The following is a 16443-nucleotide window of genomic DNA, read 5'->3' on the forward strand; positions in this document are numbered from 1 at the left end:
ACTCGTTTGGGTGATGTAATGGTTACTAGGACTGGCTTTTTAATGTTAGCAGTAAGTTAACTGTTTCAGAATCTTTTATAGAGGATTCATATTATGGGTATGCAACTGTTGATAATTAGGTATTAAAAGACTCATGTGATACTATTATCACATTGGGCTTCGGCTCGTGTGATAAACATTCGTGTTTTAATACCCCTTATTACACAAGAGTTGCATAAATAACTATTACTTTTTACATGCTTCATTGGTGATTGAACTATTTAATTAATTTACATTGTAATATTTTTGTCAGGGAAAAAAGGTTTTGAATAATCTCCGTAACCCAATCTGTTGGCTCAACAATTAAAGTCGATCGATAAATATCGAAGCTTAAGAGATCGTTACTTCAATATTTCAAAAGAAGACGCAGCGTCCATGTGATGAAGTATGATTATTTTGTCTATGTTTCGTTATAGTTAGAATAGTTAAAATGATAAAATGGTGGGACGTATAAGTATACATATTTCTCACTGCGATTATCACCAGTGAGAGGCATAAGCAATGGATGGCGGCTAGATGAGTACTGCGAATGTCACGATTTTCTGCCCTAAGCAGAAAAATACAAGTAATTTTCGGGTTTCGGCTTGAAGGGCGCCCTAGCTAAACTACCGGGCTACTGAGACTTGCCATATCGTCTCAGATGACAAACCAAATCACTCGTATCATAATTTCATTTAAAAAGGAATCATCACTCACCGTAACCACAATAGTAGAATGGCACAGCTAATTCTCTCGACAACGCAATTTCTTCATTGCCTTGATCCGTAACAAAACTAGCTTTCAATACAGTCTTCGCAGCATCATCGTGCACCCTGTCAATATGGGCATTTACAAGCTGACTTGCAGCCGCTCTGTAGAAGCAAAATCCGCAAGCAAATTGACAACACCCGTGAGCTTTGAATACGTGTGTTATCAAGTCAATCGCATTGTTCGACGCGTCGTAATCACAGTAAGAACAACGCAGGGCATTTTCACCACCAACTCTCATATGGGTAGTGGCGTGGAGCAAAGCATCTTCAGCGTTGTCCGTCGTAAAAGAACAATATGTCCCGGCACATTTAAAAACATGAGCAAGTTTCTCATGTGACATCATGGCATTCAAAACAATACGGTGCTTCTGTGTCATTATTTCTGCTTGTGCCTCTTCATACAAATACTGTTTCGCCACTTCTTCTGTTTCTATTCGCGGGTAGACTGGTTTTTCTGTGCCAAGACTCATTACGCTTTCTATAATTGGAAGTGGCGATGAACAACTTTCACTATTATCAGATATAAGTTCTGATAATGGCCGCAATGTTAAGTACGGCTTTGGTGGTTCCGGTTCAGAGCTGTATTGATGGACGTTTGTTGTTTCATTGTCCCTGATGACTTCATCTTCCAGAACAGGGAAATCATCTAAATGATTATCAAGAAAATGTTGCAGACACTCGATGAATTTATGCTTACCCTGTGACGTAACGATAACCTTACAAAGAAAACAATAACCATCCCAATTCTCGTTGTGGGATATTTTTACATGCTTTTTTAATGAAATCAATAAAGATGTTGTATAATGTTGGTTATTATTGACACAACAAACGTACTCTTTCATTCCAGATTCTTTAAGTTTAACTTTGAAATGTGGTAATTCAAATATGTCTCTTTGGCTTTCCATATTAGGTGTTTCTAATTGATCGTTTGTAAGAAGGGAGCAAGATGTTTCATCGTTACTTGCTAATTCGTGGAAGCTCATATCTTTTGATTGATTAACATCTACGTTTTGATCTGGTTTTGGTAAATCGTTGTTGAAAAATGGTGTTATTTGTTTATCAACATCGTTTCTACTCGCGTTTTTCGAGGGTGTATAAATAGACTGCGATTTCTGGTATACATTTGTATTATCCACATGACTTGAAGTAGACGCAGTTTCAAGATTGTTGCTTACGTCAGAATCACTAGATTCGTTTCTATTATCATGTACATTATTTGTGTTTAATTTATTACTTCTAAGTACTCGAGGCTTTTCCGATTCAATCGGAAGCTGCATTTTTGTAAATTTATTCAGCATCGCATTTAAAGTTTTCTGGGAAAAATAAGCCAAATTTATAGTGGAGACTTCAGTATGTTCATCATTATGACGTTTTAAAACATGACTCTTTAAATTTTCAATTGATATCTGTGTGTAATTACAGTTTCCACAAAGATATCCAATCAATTGACCTTCAGAATTTATGGGTGCAGGTGGAATGTCTAACTCGAATGGACATTGATTGTTATCACAAATTGTACAATCCTTCATATATTCGCCTGTATGAACGTTTACTATATGCCAAAAGAATGATTGTAAGGCATTTTTACTTTTGGCAAACTCTTTGAAGCAGAACCTGCAAACGTACCGATTGCTTGGCAATTTACTTACGATCTGGAAGTTAAGGTTTTCACACTGTTTGATTGCATCCATTGCTACATCAGGACTCATACGCGAAAGAGGTATTTCTGTGTGAGGATGTTGAGTCCTGTAATGATCAACTATTTCGTCACCTTTGTAAATGCATAGCCGACAGGTGTACGTGGTTACATTCTTGACATAACAATACAATTTATCAATGTAACAATTGAGATCCGGAATAGTCTCCTTAACGACTTGACAGTCTTCACTTTTAGTAGACCCATTTTTTGTCTTCGATACTCGTTTCTTTTTTCGATTTTTAGGTACAACCCCAGCTTGCCAAGCAAATCGTTTTCGTTTTGGCTTTTTCTTTATTTCTGACAGTGGTTCTGTACTTTTTGTGGAATCCCCTGAATCACTTTCGGATTCCGATGTCATATCATTCAACTTTTCACTTATGTTAGTAGTATCACTAATGGAATCTGTTTCGAATTCAAAAGGATCATGTTGTGTTTGTAATGTTTTTGTGACTTTCTTGAATTTGTTTTTATGGTCCAAAGAGTTGTGCTTATTACTTTTTGATTTTGTAGAGACCTTTTTCACTGGCTTTCGTTTTTCAATATTATCTACGTTTTTAAATTTCTCCAGGCGAACTATCGGTTCATATTCAACTGATGGTGGGTCTTTTACTTGCTTTTTTGTTTTTTCATCAACTAGTTTAGCTATTCGACACATTCTTAAGCCAGTGTTATTCAGGACATCATCTTTTATAAACATTTCGCGTAGATCTTCTTGCAATTTCAATAGTTCTCTGTTAGGTCTTTTGCTTGAAGTTTTTTTTGTGATGTTGGAACGCAAGATAGGTTTCTTTTTATCCTTTTTTGCAGGTTTTTTTTGCCTCACCTTTACGATTTTCGCTGTGGTTTGATCTTTACACTCTGGCTTGGATCGAGAAGTACCTTTCTTATCTTTTGAAGGTTCCACTTCGTCTTTAATTTTTGTATCTTGATCATCTTTAACCTCAGCTTCGTTTTCGGATTGTTTATCTTCTTTATTTTCAAGTAAGCTCTCATTAATTTTTGGTTTCTTCAAAATTTTGCAATGTTTATTTGAATCTGATGTACTACATGATTCAGGGTTCTCTTCTATTGTAATTTGTGAAGCATTATCGTTATCCTCGAACACTAATTCGCTTAGTTTTTCTAACTTCTTTTTCATTTTATCACTATCGGGCTTATCTTTCAATAATGAAAGCAATTCTATAACTTTGTGTTTATCTTCTAAAATTGACAATAGCTTGCTAAAATCGTTAAGTTCGGAAACTATGGGGGGGCATGATACCTTGGAATCTCTACTTGTATCTTCACATGTGCTATGTGAAGACGTTACTTGATTATTATTATCATTCGCTTCGATAGTACTATCAGGTGTACTTTCTGTACATAACTTATCATCATTTTTATCATTAATATTTATCGTGCTATCCGGAATCGGAACATTTTCATGTCTATTTATTTTATCTTCCGTTATTTTATCGCTATTTTCTAATTGCCTAACATCCTCTTTAGTGGTTGATACGGTATTTTCATTGCTGTCGTCAAGAATATTAGAAACACTCTGTTTTTTTGAAATTAAATTGATATTCGAAGTTAGTGGTCCTAGTGTATGTTTCTCTTTTGCATTTAAGTTTTCTAAGTTTATATTTGAGACACTTTCTGTGCATGGATTTTTCCCATATGTATTATTACATGGAAGACTTGAAGTTTCAAGTTTTTGTTCTTCAAAATTGGTGTACTGCTCTTTTATATTTATAGATATATTTTGGGTTTCCTCGTTTGTTTTTCTATTATCTACATTTACGTTTATAATTTCACATTTTGTATCAAAATTATTTTCTACCTTGTTGCTAACTTCAGGTGTTGTAATGCTGTCCATCATTTTCTCAAGACATAATTCTTGCACAAACTGTCCAGGTTCATTAGACATTTTTGTTGCTTCTAGATCATTATCGAGTTCCGCTATTAAATCATTTAGGTTGTCTAGACCCGGATCGGTTACAATGTTCTCCGAAAAGATTTCTATGTCACCAAAACTGGAATTTAAGTCTTCGTTTGTTGTTACGTCATTACTTTTAACATGATTATCAATATTCAAATTTTTTTTGTTGTCATCTATATTCACTGAGATTTCATCTGTGCAAAATTTAGATGGATTCTTTATGTCAGTTTCTTGTTCAACATGTGTCAGTTTGTTGGTAACCTCATTGCTTTTAATATTATTTACATCACTTTTATCAAAACTCGCGTGATTCATTATTTGTTTAGATTCATCTTTGCTCATTGAGTTTTCATTTGTGCGAAATTCTTCTAGTTCATTTGTGTCTGGTCGTTGTTCACAATAATTAATAAAAGCATTGTTTGTTTCTTCCTTATTTAGATTTGCGATATCTTTCATTGGACTTGAGCTTGTTAAAAGTTTTGGACTAGAAAACTTTTCATTTTTATTTTTCTTATCACAAGGATTATATTGATAACTATTCTTTTCGCCAAGATCTTTTTTATTATCATTTTGTATTTTTCTTTCGTGGGAAACATCCACATCACTTTTGACTGCATCATCAATTGAAGGTTGTTGCTTATCATTCTTTCTTGTATCATTGTTTTCAAGAGGTATGGTTTTCTCAGGTGACCGTTTTATTTTCGGAATTTTATATTTTTTTACAGCATCCGGTCCTTGAATTTTTCCTTTCGAAATATTATCATCAGAATAAACATTACCATAATATTGAGTGTATCGTGAATTAGAGCACGATCTATTTTTAATATCATGAGAACGTTGACTTTTATAACTGTTATAGTTTTTATCATTTTCTTGATATTTTTGCCAGCGCTGACTTAAAGAAATATGTTTTCCTTTAGTGGCATTCCGGCAGCCTTCTTTATATGGATTATTTTCACTGAAATTCGATTTTGAACCTGATTTATAATTTTCGAATTTTGGACTGTCTGAATACGCATCGTACTTATCCACCTTATGTTTCCTAAAACTCTGTGGATCAGAACTACGGCTGATTCTTGGATCTGTTTTTAAAGTAAAAGACCTTAAGTCATTTTTAATATCATTGAAACTTTGCGAACATTTAGATAACGTATCTCGTCCAACACTCCGAGCCCGCTGAAAATCTCTGCCCATGTGGGTATAGTTGTCTGGGTCTGGTAATTTTGTATTTATTTCATCACAATCAAAGGTTCTTTTACAAGTATCTGGATTTGTCACTCTACTAACACTTGAGGCCCGTTTTCGTCTAGCATCAAAACTGTTTTGTATACCAAGTTCTTGAAAAGTTCTATTGATACTAGTATCGATAGTAAAAGATGTTCCCACAGATGGTTGCACATACAATTTGTCTTTTGGAACAAGACTGCTGCTAATATTCGATGAAGGGCAAAACGTATCCGCGTATCCTTTATCTATTGGTTTTTCTCTACTTGACCTATTCCTGCGTGGATCTGAGGATCGGTCATATGAGTTTGTAGAATGATTACTATAATCTTGATCTGGATTAGACAAACGGCTACTACTTAAGTCTCGAAGAGAGTGATCGCTTTGATATTTATTTTCATAAGAATCTTGAAATCGAGAATTTTCGTTCCTCCCGACACTCTGCTCCCGTCTATATCTATGATACGAGTATGATGATCCTTGTTCTGGATAACGGGCACCTAAATGTTTATGGTCCATACGGTACCCTCTGCCTCCGTCTTCTTTATTGTAATAATTGTTGTCGTGTTCATGACTTCTATTTAGTCTAGGATCTTTTACTCCACTATACTTGTTCTGAGACACATGCTGGTTACGAGTTAAATCTGTTCTACCAAATGCGTAATTAGTATTTATGCCTTCCGATCTTCCAAATGAATGTATAGGTGTTGTTGAGCCATCCGATATCCCGAAGGAATGAACAGGTGTTACTGAACCATCCGATCTCCCAAACGAATGAATAGGTGTTGCTGAACCGTCCGATCTCCCAAACGAAAATATGGGTGTTCCTGAGCCGTCAGATCTCCCAAACGAATGAATAGGTGTTGCTGAACCGTCCAATCTCCCAAACGTATGTATGGGTGTAGCAGAGCCGTCTGATCTTCCAAACGAATGAGCAGGTGTTGCTGATCCGTCCGATCTCCCAAATGAATGAATAGGTGTGGCTGAGCCGTCTGATCTCCCAAACGAATTAATGGGTGTTGCTGAGCCATCTGATCTTCCATACGAATGAATAGGTGTTGCTGAACCGTCCGATCTCCCAAACGAATGAATGGGTGTTGATGAGCCGTCTGATCTTCCAAACGAATGAACAGGTGTTGCTGATCCGTCCGATCTTCCGTACGAAGGAATAGGTGCCGCTAAGTCAGACCTTCCAAATAAATGTATAGGCGTTACCGAACCGTCCGATCTGCCAAATGAATGTAAAGGAGTAGACGAACCATCTGACCTACCAAATGAAGGCAAAGGTGTCGTAGGACATTCCATTCTTCCATACGAAGAACTGGGAGTTGTTGAAGGACCCATTCTTTTAGAAGGTTCTCTTCTATCTATTCTATACCTGTCACGCCTATAATTATTTTGATAAGCTTCGTTATAGGGAAAACTGTAATCAACACTTCTAGGTGCTCGACTATTTGAATTTTGATCCCACGATTGATGACGAGTTTCAACATCTCTTGTGTTCGTCTCATGCAAGTCAGAAAACATTGGGGTATAGACATTCTTCCTTGTAGTCATATTATCTAATTCAATTGAGTTATCAAAACACGACGCATTTGTATTTATATTTGGAATTGAAACATTAGCCATGTTATGCGTTCCAGGTGTTCTACTTGGTGTCATTTCAGCATTCATATTATGCACAATACCTAAATTGGATAATGTGTCAGGTGCACTTGATGTAGCACTGTCATCAGGAAATGGAGTTTTCGTTTCCGAAGGTTTTTCTCTGTTCGATATTTGTTGTTCTCTTCTGGCTCGACGAGGGTCTACCAAATTAATTGTTGGTTTATCTTTATGAATTAATGACGTTACATCATCTGCTGATTTATTATTGTTGTAAGATGTATGAAATAGATTATTAGGCGATATATTTGGCAATGATTTTCTCATATCGATATCAGCAACTGAACTTACAAGTGATGGCTTAATAGGGTCACTAGGTATTATGACGGGGGGTTTGATACCAGTATCAGCAAAATCATCATGATCTGGTGATTTAGGAGCCAAATCATCGTAAATATCATCTAATGAAATATTGGATGTTTCGTCTTCAGAGCTTTCAGTTATACTCAATTTTGTCGGCAAATTAAATCTTTCACATTCCTTTTCTGTTAGTTTTAAACTTTGTTTTTTAAGCACGTCATCTTTCAAATTCGTTTTATTGTGTACGAACAATGATTTATGGGAGGAACTAGTTATCTCTTTATATTTTTCGATAGAAATAGTTCTTTTTGGAACACTTTTTGGAGTACTTTCGACTTTGTTAAGCTTTGGTTGATGCAAAGCAGGTGTTACTGTTTCGCTTCCTAAAACAGTATCCGTTTCATTAAGTATCTCTTTTTTCAAAGCTTGCAAAATATCTATTTCGGACACAACGTTTTGTTTCGTAGTTAAATCTAGATCAAGCAATGGTATTTCCACTACATCTCCAGTTCGCTTTGTGAATTCTGAATTATTTTCATTAGAATTTTGACCTGGCTTACACTGGTAACTACTGGTATTTTCCAAGTGTTTCTCAGAGTTTAGTTTCTTGTTGCTATCATCAGACTTATGATAATTATAGGTAAAATTTTCGGCTGTATTTTGATTATCATTTACATTTGTTCTTTGGTTTGAACTGACTTCAAATTTATTTGTAGTTACGGGAACATCTAATGTTTCTTTTTTTGACATTTCCGTCTTTTCTGTTAATTCTTCTAAATTATTCGTGCCAGAATTGTTATCTTCTGGATTTGATTTAATATCGCCCACATTTGATGAAGACATTGACATTGTTTTAACGTCCTGACATTCAGTTTCTGAGGTAAACGTTTGAAAATCCGATATATCAATATTTTTATCATTATTCTGAATATCTTCTGTTGCATCTTTTACTGTAGCAGTTTTGTCAGAATTTATTACGAGGCAAATTTGTATTTTACGGACATCCTTCTCCAGTTGTTTTTTTGTTGTCTGTGCGGATTTGTCCTTATCCACCAACACTAAACTTCCATATATATTTTCAATGGTTTCACTTTCACTGTCAGATAATTCCCCCTCTTCAACTTCTTCTTTATTGTTTCTTTTATCTGATTTTTCATAAGATTTCAACAGTAGATCAGATATGTCATCACTGGCTCCAGTCTGCTTAAGTTCCGATAATATTTGACTACGTAATTCACGCAGAGTAGCAATTTCTACATCTTTGTTATTGCAGTTAATAATTCGAGATAGGATATCCTTTGTATTCAAAGAATTTAATTTATCTTCTGGTACATTTAAAGTTATATTTAAATCCTTTGAGTTCTTCGACTTTTTGGAGGATCTCTTTCGTTCTCTCTTATGATAAGAAGGTGAAAATCTATTGGGTGTTTTTTTCGGTGATCTTCGACTGTATATTGGTTTGTCAGACTTTTGACATTCGCTTCCATTCCATTTCCTAGAGCTGGGTTCAGGCGAATGCAACACCCGAGTATAGTTACGTTTCGAAGACTGATGTGAAGTCTCCTCCCGGTCTGGTGATTTGGTTCGGTTTGGTCGTCTCTGGAATAATGCAGGCTCTTTACTACCAGGAACACATATCTCTTCAGTGTCACTAGCTCTTGCAATTTCCGGTAGCGTTCCTTCATTTATTTTCGTTACCACAGATTTCAATTGTTTAACAATATTTATATCAATCGGACTTTTTGCGGACTGTTCAATTTCTTTCCCATGAACGGATGAATCTCTCTAAAAATCAAAAAAGGTTATTGTAATATTTTTAACACAAGCACGTAGAAAACTGATACAAGATAAAGTTATACCTGTTCAACTTTTTTATACAAATTCACCAAGACTTGTTCACACTTCAACAAATTGTCCATTTTCATCCTGAAACCATAACTTATTAAGTAAAAATGGTACCCACTGACGGATAAACAAAGGAAATATTTCACAAGCGGATTTAGATGCATTAAATGATAGGCTACAATACAATTTACTGACTATAAATGTTGCTAAAACCTCTTATATGCTTTTTACTGCAAAAAACAAAAAAGTTCCAAAATTTGTTCCCTTAATTATAAATAACCAAGAATTGAAACAGTCAGAAGCAGAAAAATATCTTGGTCTTGTACTGGATTCTAAATTAACATGGCGAGCTCATTTAGATTATCTGCAGTCAAAAATTACATCATTGACTGGAGCTTTGCGTAAATCTGCACGATGTATAAAGACTGTAATATAATTTATAACTCATTAGCCAAACCTTTGCTGGAATACTTAATAGAGATTTGGGGATGTGCATATAAAACTAATTTAAAAAAACTTCAAATATCTCAAAACAAACTGTTAAAAGTTTTGTTCCAACTCGATTATCACTTCCCGACAAGAGAACTCTATAAGAAAACTGATCAACTATCAATAAGTCAGTTATACAAATACAAAGTATGCATACTAGTTAGGAAAATACTCTTAAATTCCGTACATACCCAAATCACTTTTAAGACAAAATCCCCGAAACGTACCCGAAACAAACATAAACTACAACTAACTAAAGCTAGGACAAATTATGGTACGAAAACTATACAGTTTGAGGGAGCCTTACTATATAATGACTTGCCGAAAGATATATTTGAGGAAAAATCTTTTCCTAAATTTAAAGCTAAATTAAAAAAGCACTGTCAATCACAATAGATAGATTGTTACGTTAGAACATAGCGTGTTTTTAATTTATTATTGTTTAACTTTAAAGTCACCGTAACTATAAAATTTATGTTTTCTTTTATATTTATATAGAATCATTGTTTTCATGTAAGTGAACTTTTGTTCTTTTTGAGAAATAAACTCTTTAAACCTAAATATATAACGAAATCACGCCATCGTTACAAGTACAGAACAGAAAAAAACTAGTAGAAGTTGTATCATGTCATTTTACTATGAAAACCGATGTCGACAAACTCACACATTTATCTATTAAATATATTAAATATGTAATACACATACTTGATTCCTGCTTTATCATAAATTCACAACCACAAAAAGACATAACTACAAATTTATTTACATAAATTTCGAACTTAATACCATTACGCTTATCTCATATTCTTAAAGTGATTTTCACAACCTCAGAACTTTTCTTAATTTACTAAAAATAACATATTAAAACTTGAAGTCATAAGAGCTCTTGAAGTAAAATAATATAGCCTTGAAAGTCATCTGCCCAAGGCCCAACTGTCACTGGGATGATGATGGCAAACATTCCCAGAATTCATGGTTTACGAACTATTATTTACAATTCTATGACGTATTTTATCTACTCCATGATGTGATGAGGTTTTTCTTTTACTCCACCTAGACTCAACCTCAGAGGATCCTCCAGTTACACCAAATATTAAAATTTTATAGAATACCGGTTTGGAGATGTATTTAAATATTGCTCAAGGTTAATAAACTTAATTGAGTTTGAGCAGAGAAACTTTTAAAGATACTTCTTGGAATATCTGCGTTAGTCACAATGACGCGTTTTACTGGACAGCAGTGTGCATTCTGTGCATGAATTCTTTTTTTTATGGAATAGGAGGACAAACGAGCGTACGGGTCACCTGGTGTTAAGTGATTAGTGCCGCCCACATCCTCTTGCAACACCAGAGGAACCACAGGAGCGTTGCTGGCCTTTAAGGAAGGTGTACGCGCTTTTTTTGAAGGTACCCATGTCGTATCATCCCGGAAATACCGCACAGGGAAGCTCATTCCACAGCTTTGTAGTACGTGGCAGAAAGCTCCTTGAAAGCGCACTGTGGAGGACCGCCACACATCCATCGCTTAGTGCGTTCTAGCCTTAAATGTACGAATGTGCATCAGACGATGACACATCCAGATGGTGGGGATGATATCCTAACTCGTGTCGGGCGAAGGTGGAAACTTAATAGAAAATGTCGTTTATTGCACTTTTTCATTGTGAACCCCTGATTTACATGTTTACATCATATCGGAAGAGAACAGCAGAGTTCACAAGACAATGGGGCTTATTTTGAATAAAGATCTAAAAATTATTCATTATAAACTTCGACTAGTGGAAGAGTTGAAAGCAAGGTGATTCATGATTTGCACTTAATTTTTTTAGAAATAATTTTATTTCAACTTTTAACACGAATAGCCTCACTTAAGCGGATACATCGAAAAACTCTGTAGTAACATTGCTACTAAAATAAGTCATCACAACTTAAAACACATTTTTGTAATTTCATCTGTAGACATGGTATCTCTATATGGCTACCCAGTAGTACAAACCTAATCCCACGTTCTTTTGTGCCGTTAAAAAAACTTCCGATTATCCGGTTCAACAGCAACATTTGTAAAGAATTGCTTGTCTCACGGGAAATGTTTCGATTATACGTGTATGCTTAGGTAGCTCAGTTCGTCATTTATTATTTATTATTATTTCAGTGATATAATTTTAAAATTGACTTCAAAAATATGAGGAGGTTCTCAAGTTAACTGTAATGTTTTTTGTAAATTTGTTACCTCATATCTCCGCCATTTTTGCACCAATTGGAATTATTTCTTTCGTTTGAAAGGGTCTATTCCCGAATTGATCCCGTTACCGGTAACAATATTTTAAAGTCAATATTCATAATATCAATGGAACGCTATACAAAAAGATCCACTTTTCTGTTACTGATTATTAGGGATTCTGAATCTTTTTTGTAGTAGTAAGTGCTTAAAATTTTTGTTTATTTATATTTAAAAATTAAACCTTATTTAGTTTAATTGTAATCTTACACGTATTTGTAAAATAGCTGCCTACTTTTAGGCCAAAAATTATTAATTCGAATTCATCGTAGTCCCTCTTGTGCACAATAACCACCAACCCTTACTTACACCCTTGTCACATGATGTACGTATAAAAGAGCAATACTTGAATAAAATTAAAAAATATAAAATTTATTTCGATATTGTATATGCGGAGTAGCACGATATTTTTTTGTTTACAATAATTTTCTAACATAAGTTACAACGATTAAACGTAAAGGTAAATGAACCATAATATGTTGTAATGTTATGGTTCATTTTTAATTCTATATTTTGCGCAACACATAAAAATATTGTATCTAATTGTATTTAAATCGGAAAATTATGATTAAATGACATTTATTTATTGCGGCAATGATTTCTACTGGTCTCACTTGAGCCTCGAGTAGGTACATTTGTACACAATAGTGGCTACAGGGTAACGCCCACATGCCACTTCCACTAGTTTTTTCTGTTCCGTGGTTACAAGTGTATAATTAAAATTGTTAAAAAAAATTAAAAGTATGTACACTGTTAGCAAACATGTGTGAGCAACGTTATGTTCAATAATATACTAAAATTACATTTATAAGTACTTATTAAAAAACAGGCAATACGTGTAATAGAATCACAGGAATGAGCCTCCCATATATTTTAGTTTTTTTTTTATGTGGAAAACGACCACAAACAAGGACACGGGTCACCAGATGATCTATGTTGCAATACCAGGATAAATCACAGGACTGTTAGCCTGGCCAGCCTTAGGTGCGATCCTTGAAACAATGCGCAAAACGTTTGACTGAACGGGGTAAAAACACATATTCAGATGGTGAGGATCGCAATTAAGTGCGGCAAAAGTCAGGTCAAACTGCTCTTACCCCCATGTCTTGTTCCTATCTTTGCGCGGGGCCTCCCCAGCACCAACATCTTCCACTTTTATCGACATACAGCGAAGAGCAGATCGAATCATCGACAATCAAGTCATCTCCGATAAGCTTGATTGCGTAGAAGATGTGAAGTGTCTTTTACTAGGTAGGTATATATCACGGGGAGTGATCAGAGTTAACCTTGTTAAAACCAGCAAAATTCACTGCCTAAATATTAAAATGCGAAATATTTCACCCGCCTCATGTTCATGTCTGGCAATCCAATAAGTGCGCGTTTTGCAAGAGGTTTTTTCCCTTGCAACCACTTATTGGAATTAACTGGCGGTTGCACTAGTTACGAATCGATACGACTTAGAGACCTTCAAGATCATACACCATACCTCCGGCAATGCATCTCATGACCTCTGGTATTATGGATATCCATGGGCGGTTTGTTTTACACTCAACATGCCGTAAGCCCGTTTGCCCCTTCTTATATAAAATAGCAGGGGTTACATTAAACAAGGTTCATTCTTACCCATTCTGAAATCTTGTCAAGAGGGACTTGATAGAAAATACAGGTTTCTTCCGGCATTAGTTGCAAAGGTACGCTGACGCATTGTCAGTTTTTTGTGTGAGTGTAGTATTAATCCGGTGGGGTCTAGCCCGTTTTTGTTGTTCTTGTTAAGCAGTAGCGTGGCTCTTCAATATCGAAAAGCCCTCGCCTCTTACGATACCCTACCCTGGGGCCCCCTATTCTTATTCGCACCGGGGAGGTACATGGCAATGTAATGCGGATAAAGGAAAATTAAGAAAATAACCAATTTGTTTTTCACAGAATGTCTGCGAAATTGTTTGACGAAATATTAGGTTAATTAAGAAATAAAGTAAAAGCCAGAATAGGTACATGGTTGTGCAATTTTAGCACCGCCAAAATAAGTATCTCTGTCCATTACGCCTTTTTCATAACTCTGCCATAACTTGAAAACTAAGAGAATAATAAGATTTACTCAGATTCACAAAGGCAAAATCACCGGCGCCGGCTTGTCAAGCTGTGACGATATACGGAGCTAGTAACGCAAGCAATGCCTCTTTCTTACCGGCCAGACCGTTCTGATCGGCGACGTCCGCGTCGGCCTGTTGCATGTTTACTGGGCGTTCTTACCGATTTCCATCGGTATAGGGCCTTCCGTTTGCATTAAGTAGAAAAGAAATGACGGGGCACACACCTAGTATCCGTCGCGTTGATTAAGAACGAGCCACGCCAATCGTTTAATAGTGCGTTTCAAATTTCAATATGTATGTGTGTGTATGACGGGTGAAAGTGACGGCATCGTGCGAGTGAGATCTTATACGTTCGACGTCTTGTCTTCCAGTCGGCGGGAACGAAACAATCAAATGGTACACGAAAAGTTGATACACACATCATAAGGGCTGAACTTGGGTTTTAGTCTTGTCGCAGAGCCGTTCGTAAGCCCAGAAGTTCGACAGCACAATCGGTCGTATAACGCTTTTGCGGTTTTGTGCCTTCAGGCCATTCGGTACAACGATCGATTATCATAAACGCAGTATCTGTAATATTTGGATAGTCGTAATGGGCCATCTATGTCGATATGAATGTGTTCGAAAGGTTGTGATGACGGGAATAAATACGTAAAAAGTGGTCACATGACAATTTTTTTTTAATCCGCTGTCAGCTGATGCAGGCTCGGCTCCACAGAGCGACTTCCCTGTTCTTCGATAAAGCCAGAAAAAAATTGCCTATCATTTTGCGGAGCGTTGTTTTGACTACCAGGTGGTAGAAACTGTGTTGCGCTTGGCAAGCGTAACGGCATGTGACGCCGTGTATATGTGGGCGTGACTTAAATGCCAATAGCTCGCACGTGATTGGTTTGTCGAGTCCAGCAGCGTTATTTCACAAAATTTCAAGTTTGACTGTTGTTTCAGTATTTTCAGTTCTTGGTCGTTGTTTTGATCGATGCTCAGCTGACTATGATCTATGGTGGTCGGACACTGTACCTATTCTTCTATTGATAGTGCGACTGCAAGGGTGCTTTCTTCTCCATTATCTTCTATCAGAATGTATCATAAGTGAGTTATTTAAGGAAAGCGTATAAACTAGTTCATCTGTGGCCTTTGTCACAGTTAAAATGTTTTTTCGTCTCAGCTCTTCATCAAGCAAATATCAACGAGTAGAATGCGATAAATGAAGGATTGGTACTACTCGATGCGTTTCTGCTGTAAGTAATCGAGGCCAACCATAAGTCACTTAAATGAATTAGTTAATATTTGTGAAATCCTCTACATTCAATAGGGTTATTCTAACTTATTATTATTGGACGTCTAGTACGTAGAGCACTGCTATGTTGATGCAGCAACATACAAACTATGAAGTGGACATGAAACGGTTGTTGCGGTTGATAAGTGCAATGTTTAGTTAAAATAATTTTGCTGTTTTAAGAACAAATCTTACGATGACGGCAAACAACATTACAACAACTGGGTGCGAATATTGTTTATTTATATTTGAACTTCATCGTTTCAATCCAGCTAAAATCAATCCCAAACAGTTTTTTAATGAAAGTACTTTAAAACCCAAGCCGTTTAAGTTGAATATATAATATATTATGAAGTTTTCACGATATTCTCACCTTTTACTTTTGTCCTGAAGTAAATCTCTAAGAGATCTAATTTTATCAAGCTGAGCTTGTCGAGGATTTGAAGGAGATCTATGACTTTCTAGCCTTTTGATCATATTTTCCAAGAATGGAATGTACTTCTTCATTTCCTCGAACTTCCGATCGTAGTCCGACTCCATCTTGTTTCCTGCAAAATAAAATGTTTAACTTTTTTATAAGGTTTTATATTTAATAATAGTATAATATTACATAATTTACATAGTTATATGGATAATCTTTACCCTTACTCAATCATTATCTTTCTGTATTAGTTGAAGTACTAGTTAAATTGTAGGTCTTTTTTTTAATTGAATTTAGTAACAGAGTATTGAGACGCAACACTAAATGTATAAAATTCTCGATTGATATTAAAATTAAATTTAACACACACCGCACTAGTAAATTACAATATGGTTTGTGTGAAAAAAGACTAATTTCGTGTGTCTGTTTTGATAATTTTTAGAAAATTCGAGATCTC

At 35.5% G+C, this 16443-nt stretch overlaps 1 protein-coding gene across 2 annotated transcripts in view; it reads right to left on the minus strand.

The window, feature by feature from the left end:
* LOC126967750 (uncharacterized) overlaps nucleotides 1-16443 on the minus strand; it is a 35084-nt gene that overhangs the window by 9139 nt on the left and 9502 nt on the right. For both annotated transcript variants that reach the window (XM_050812412.1, XM_050812413.1), the window contains exons 2-4: nucleotides 15939-16113; nucleotides 9454-9520; nucleotides 736-9379 (exon numbers count right to left, since the gene is read on the minus strand). In XM_050812412.1, coding sequence (XP_050668369.1) covers nucleotides 736-9379; nucleotides 9454-9520; nucleotides 15939-16105 — 8878 coding nt within the window. In that variant the 5' untranslated portion in view covers nucleotides 16106-16113. The remainder of the gene's footprint in view (nucleotides 1-735; nucleotides 9380-9453; nucleotides 9521-15938; nucleotides 16114-16443) is intronic.

This window comes from Leptidea sinapis, chromosome 13, assembly GCF_905404315.1.
Source record: "Leptidea sinapis chromosome 13, ilLepSina1.1, whole genome shotgun sequence".
Classification (NCBI taxonomy): domain Eukaryota; kingdom Metazoa; phylum Arthropoda; class Insecta; order Lepidoptera; family Pieridae; genus Leptidea; species Leptidea sinapis.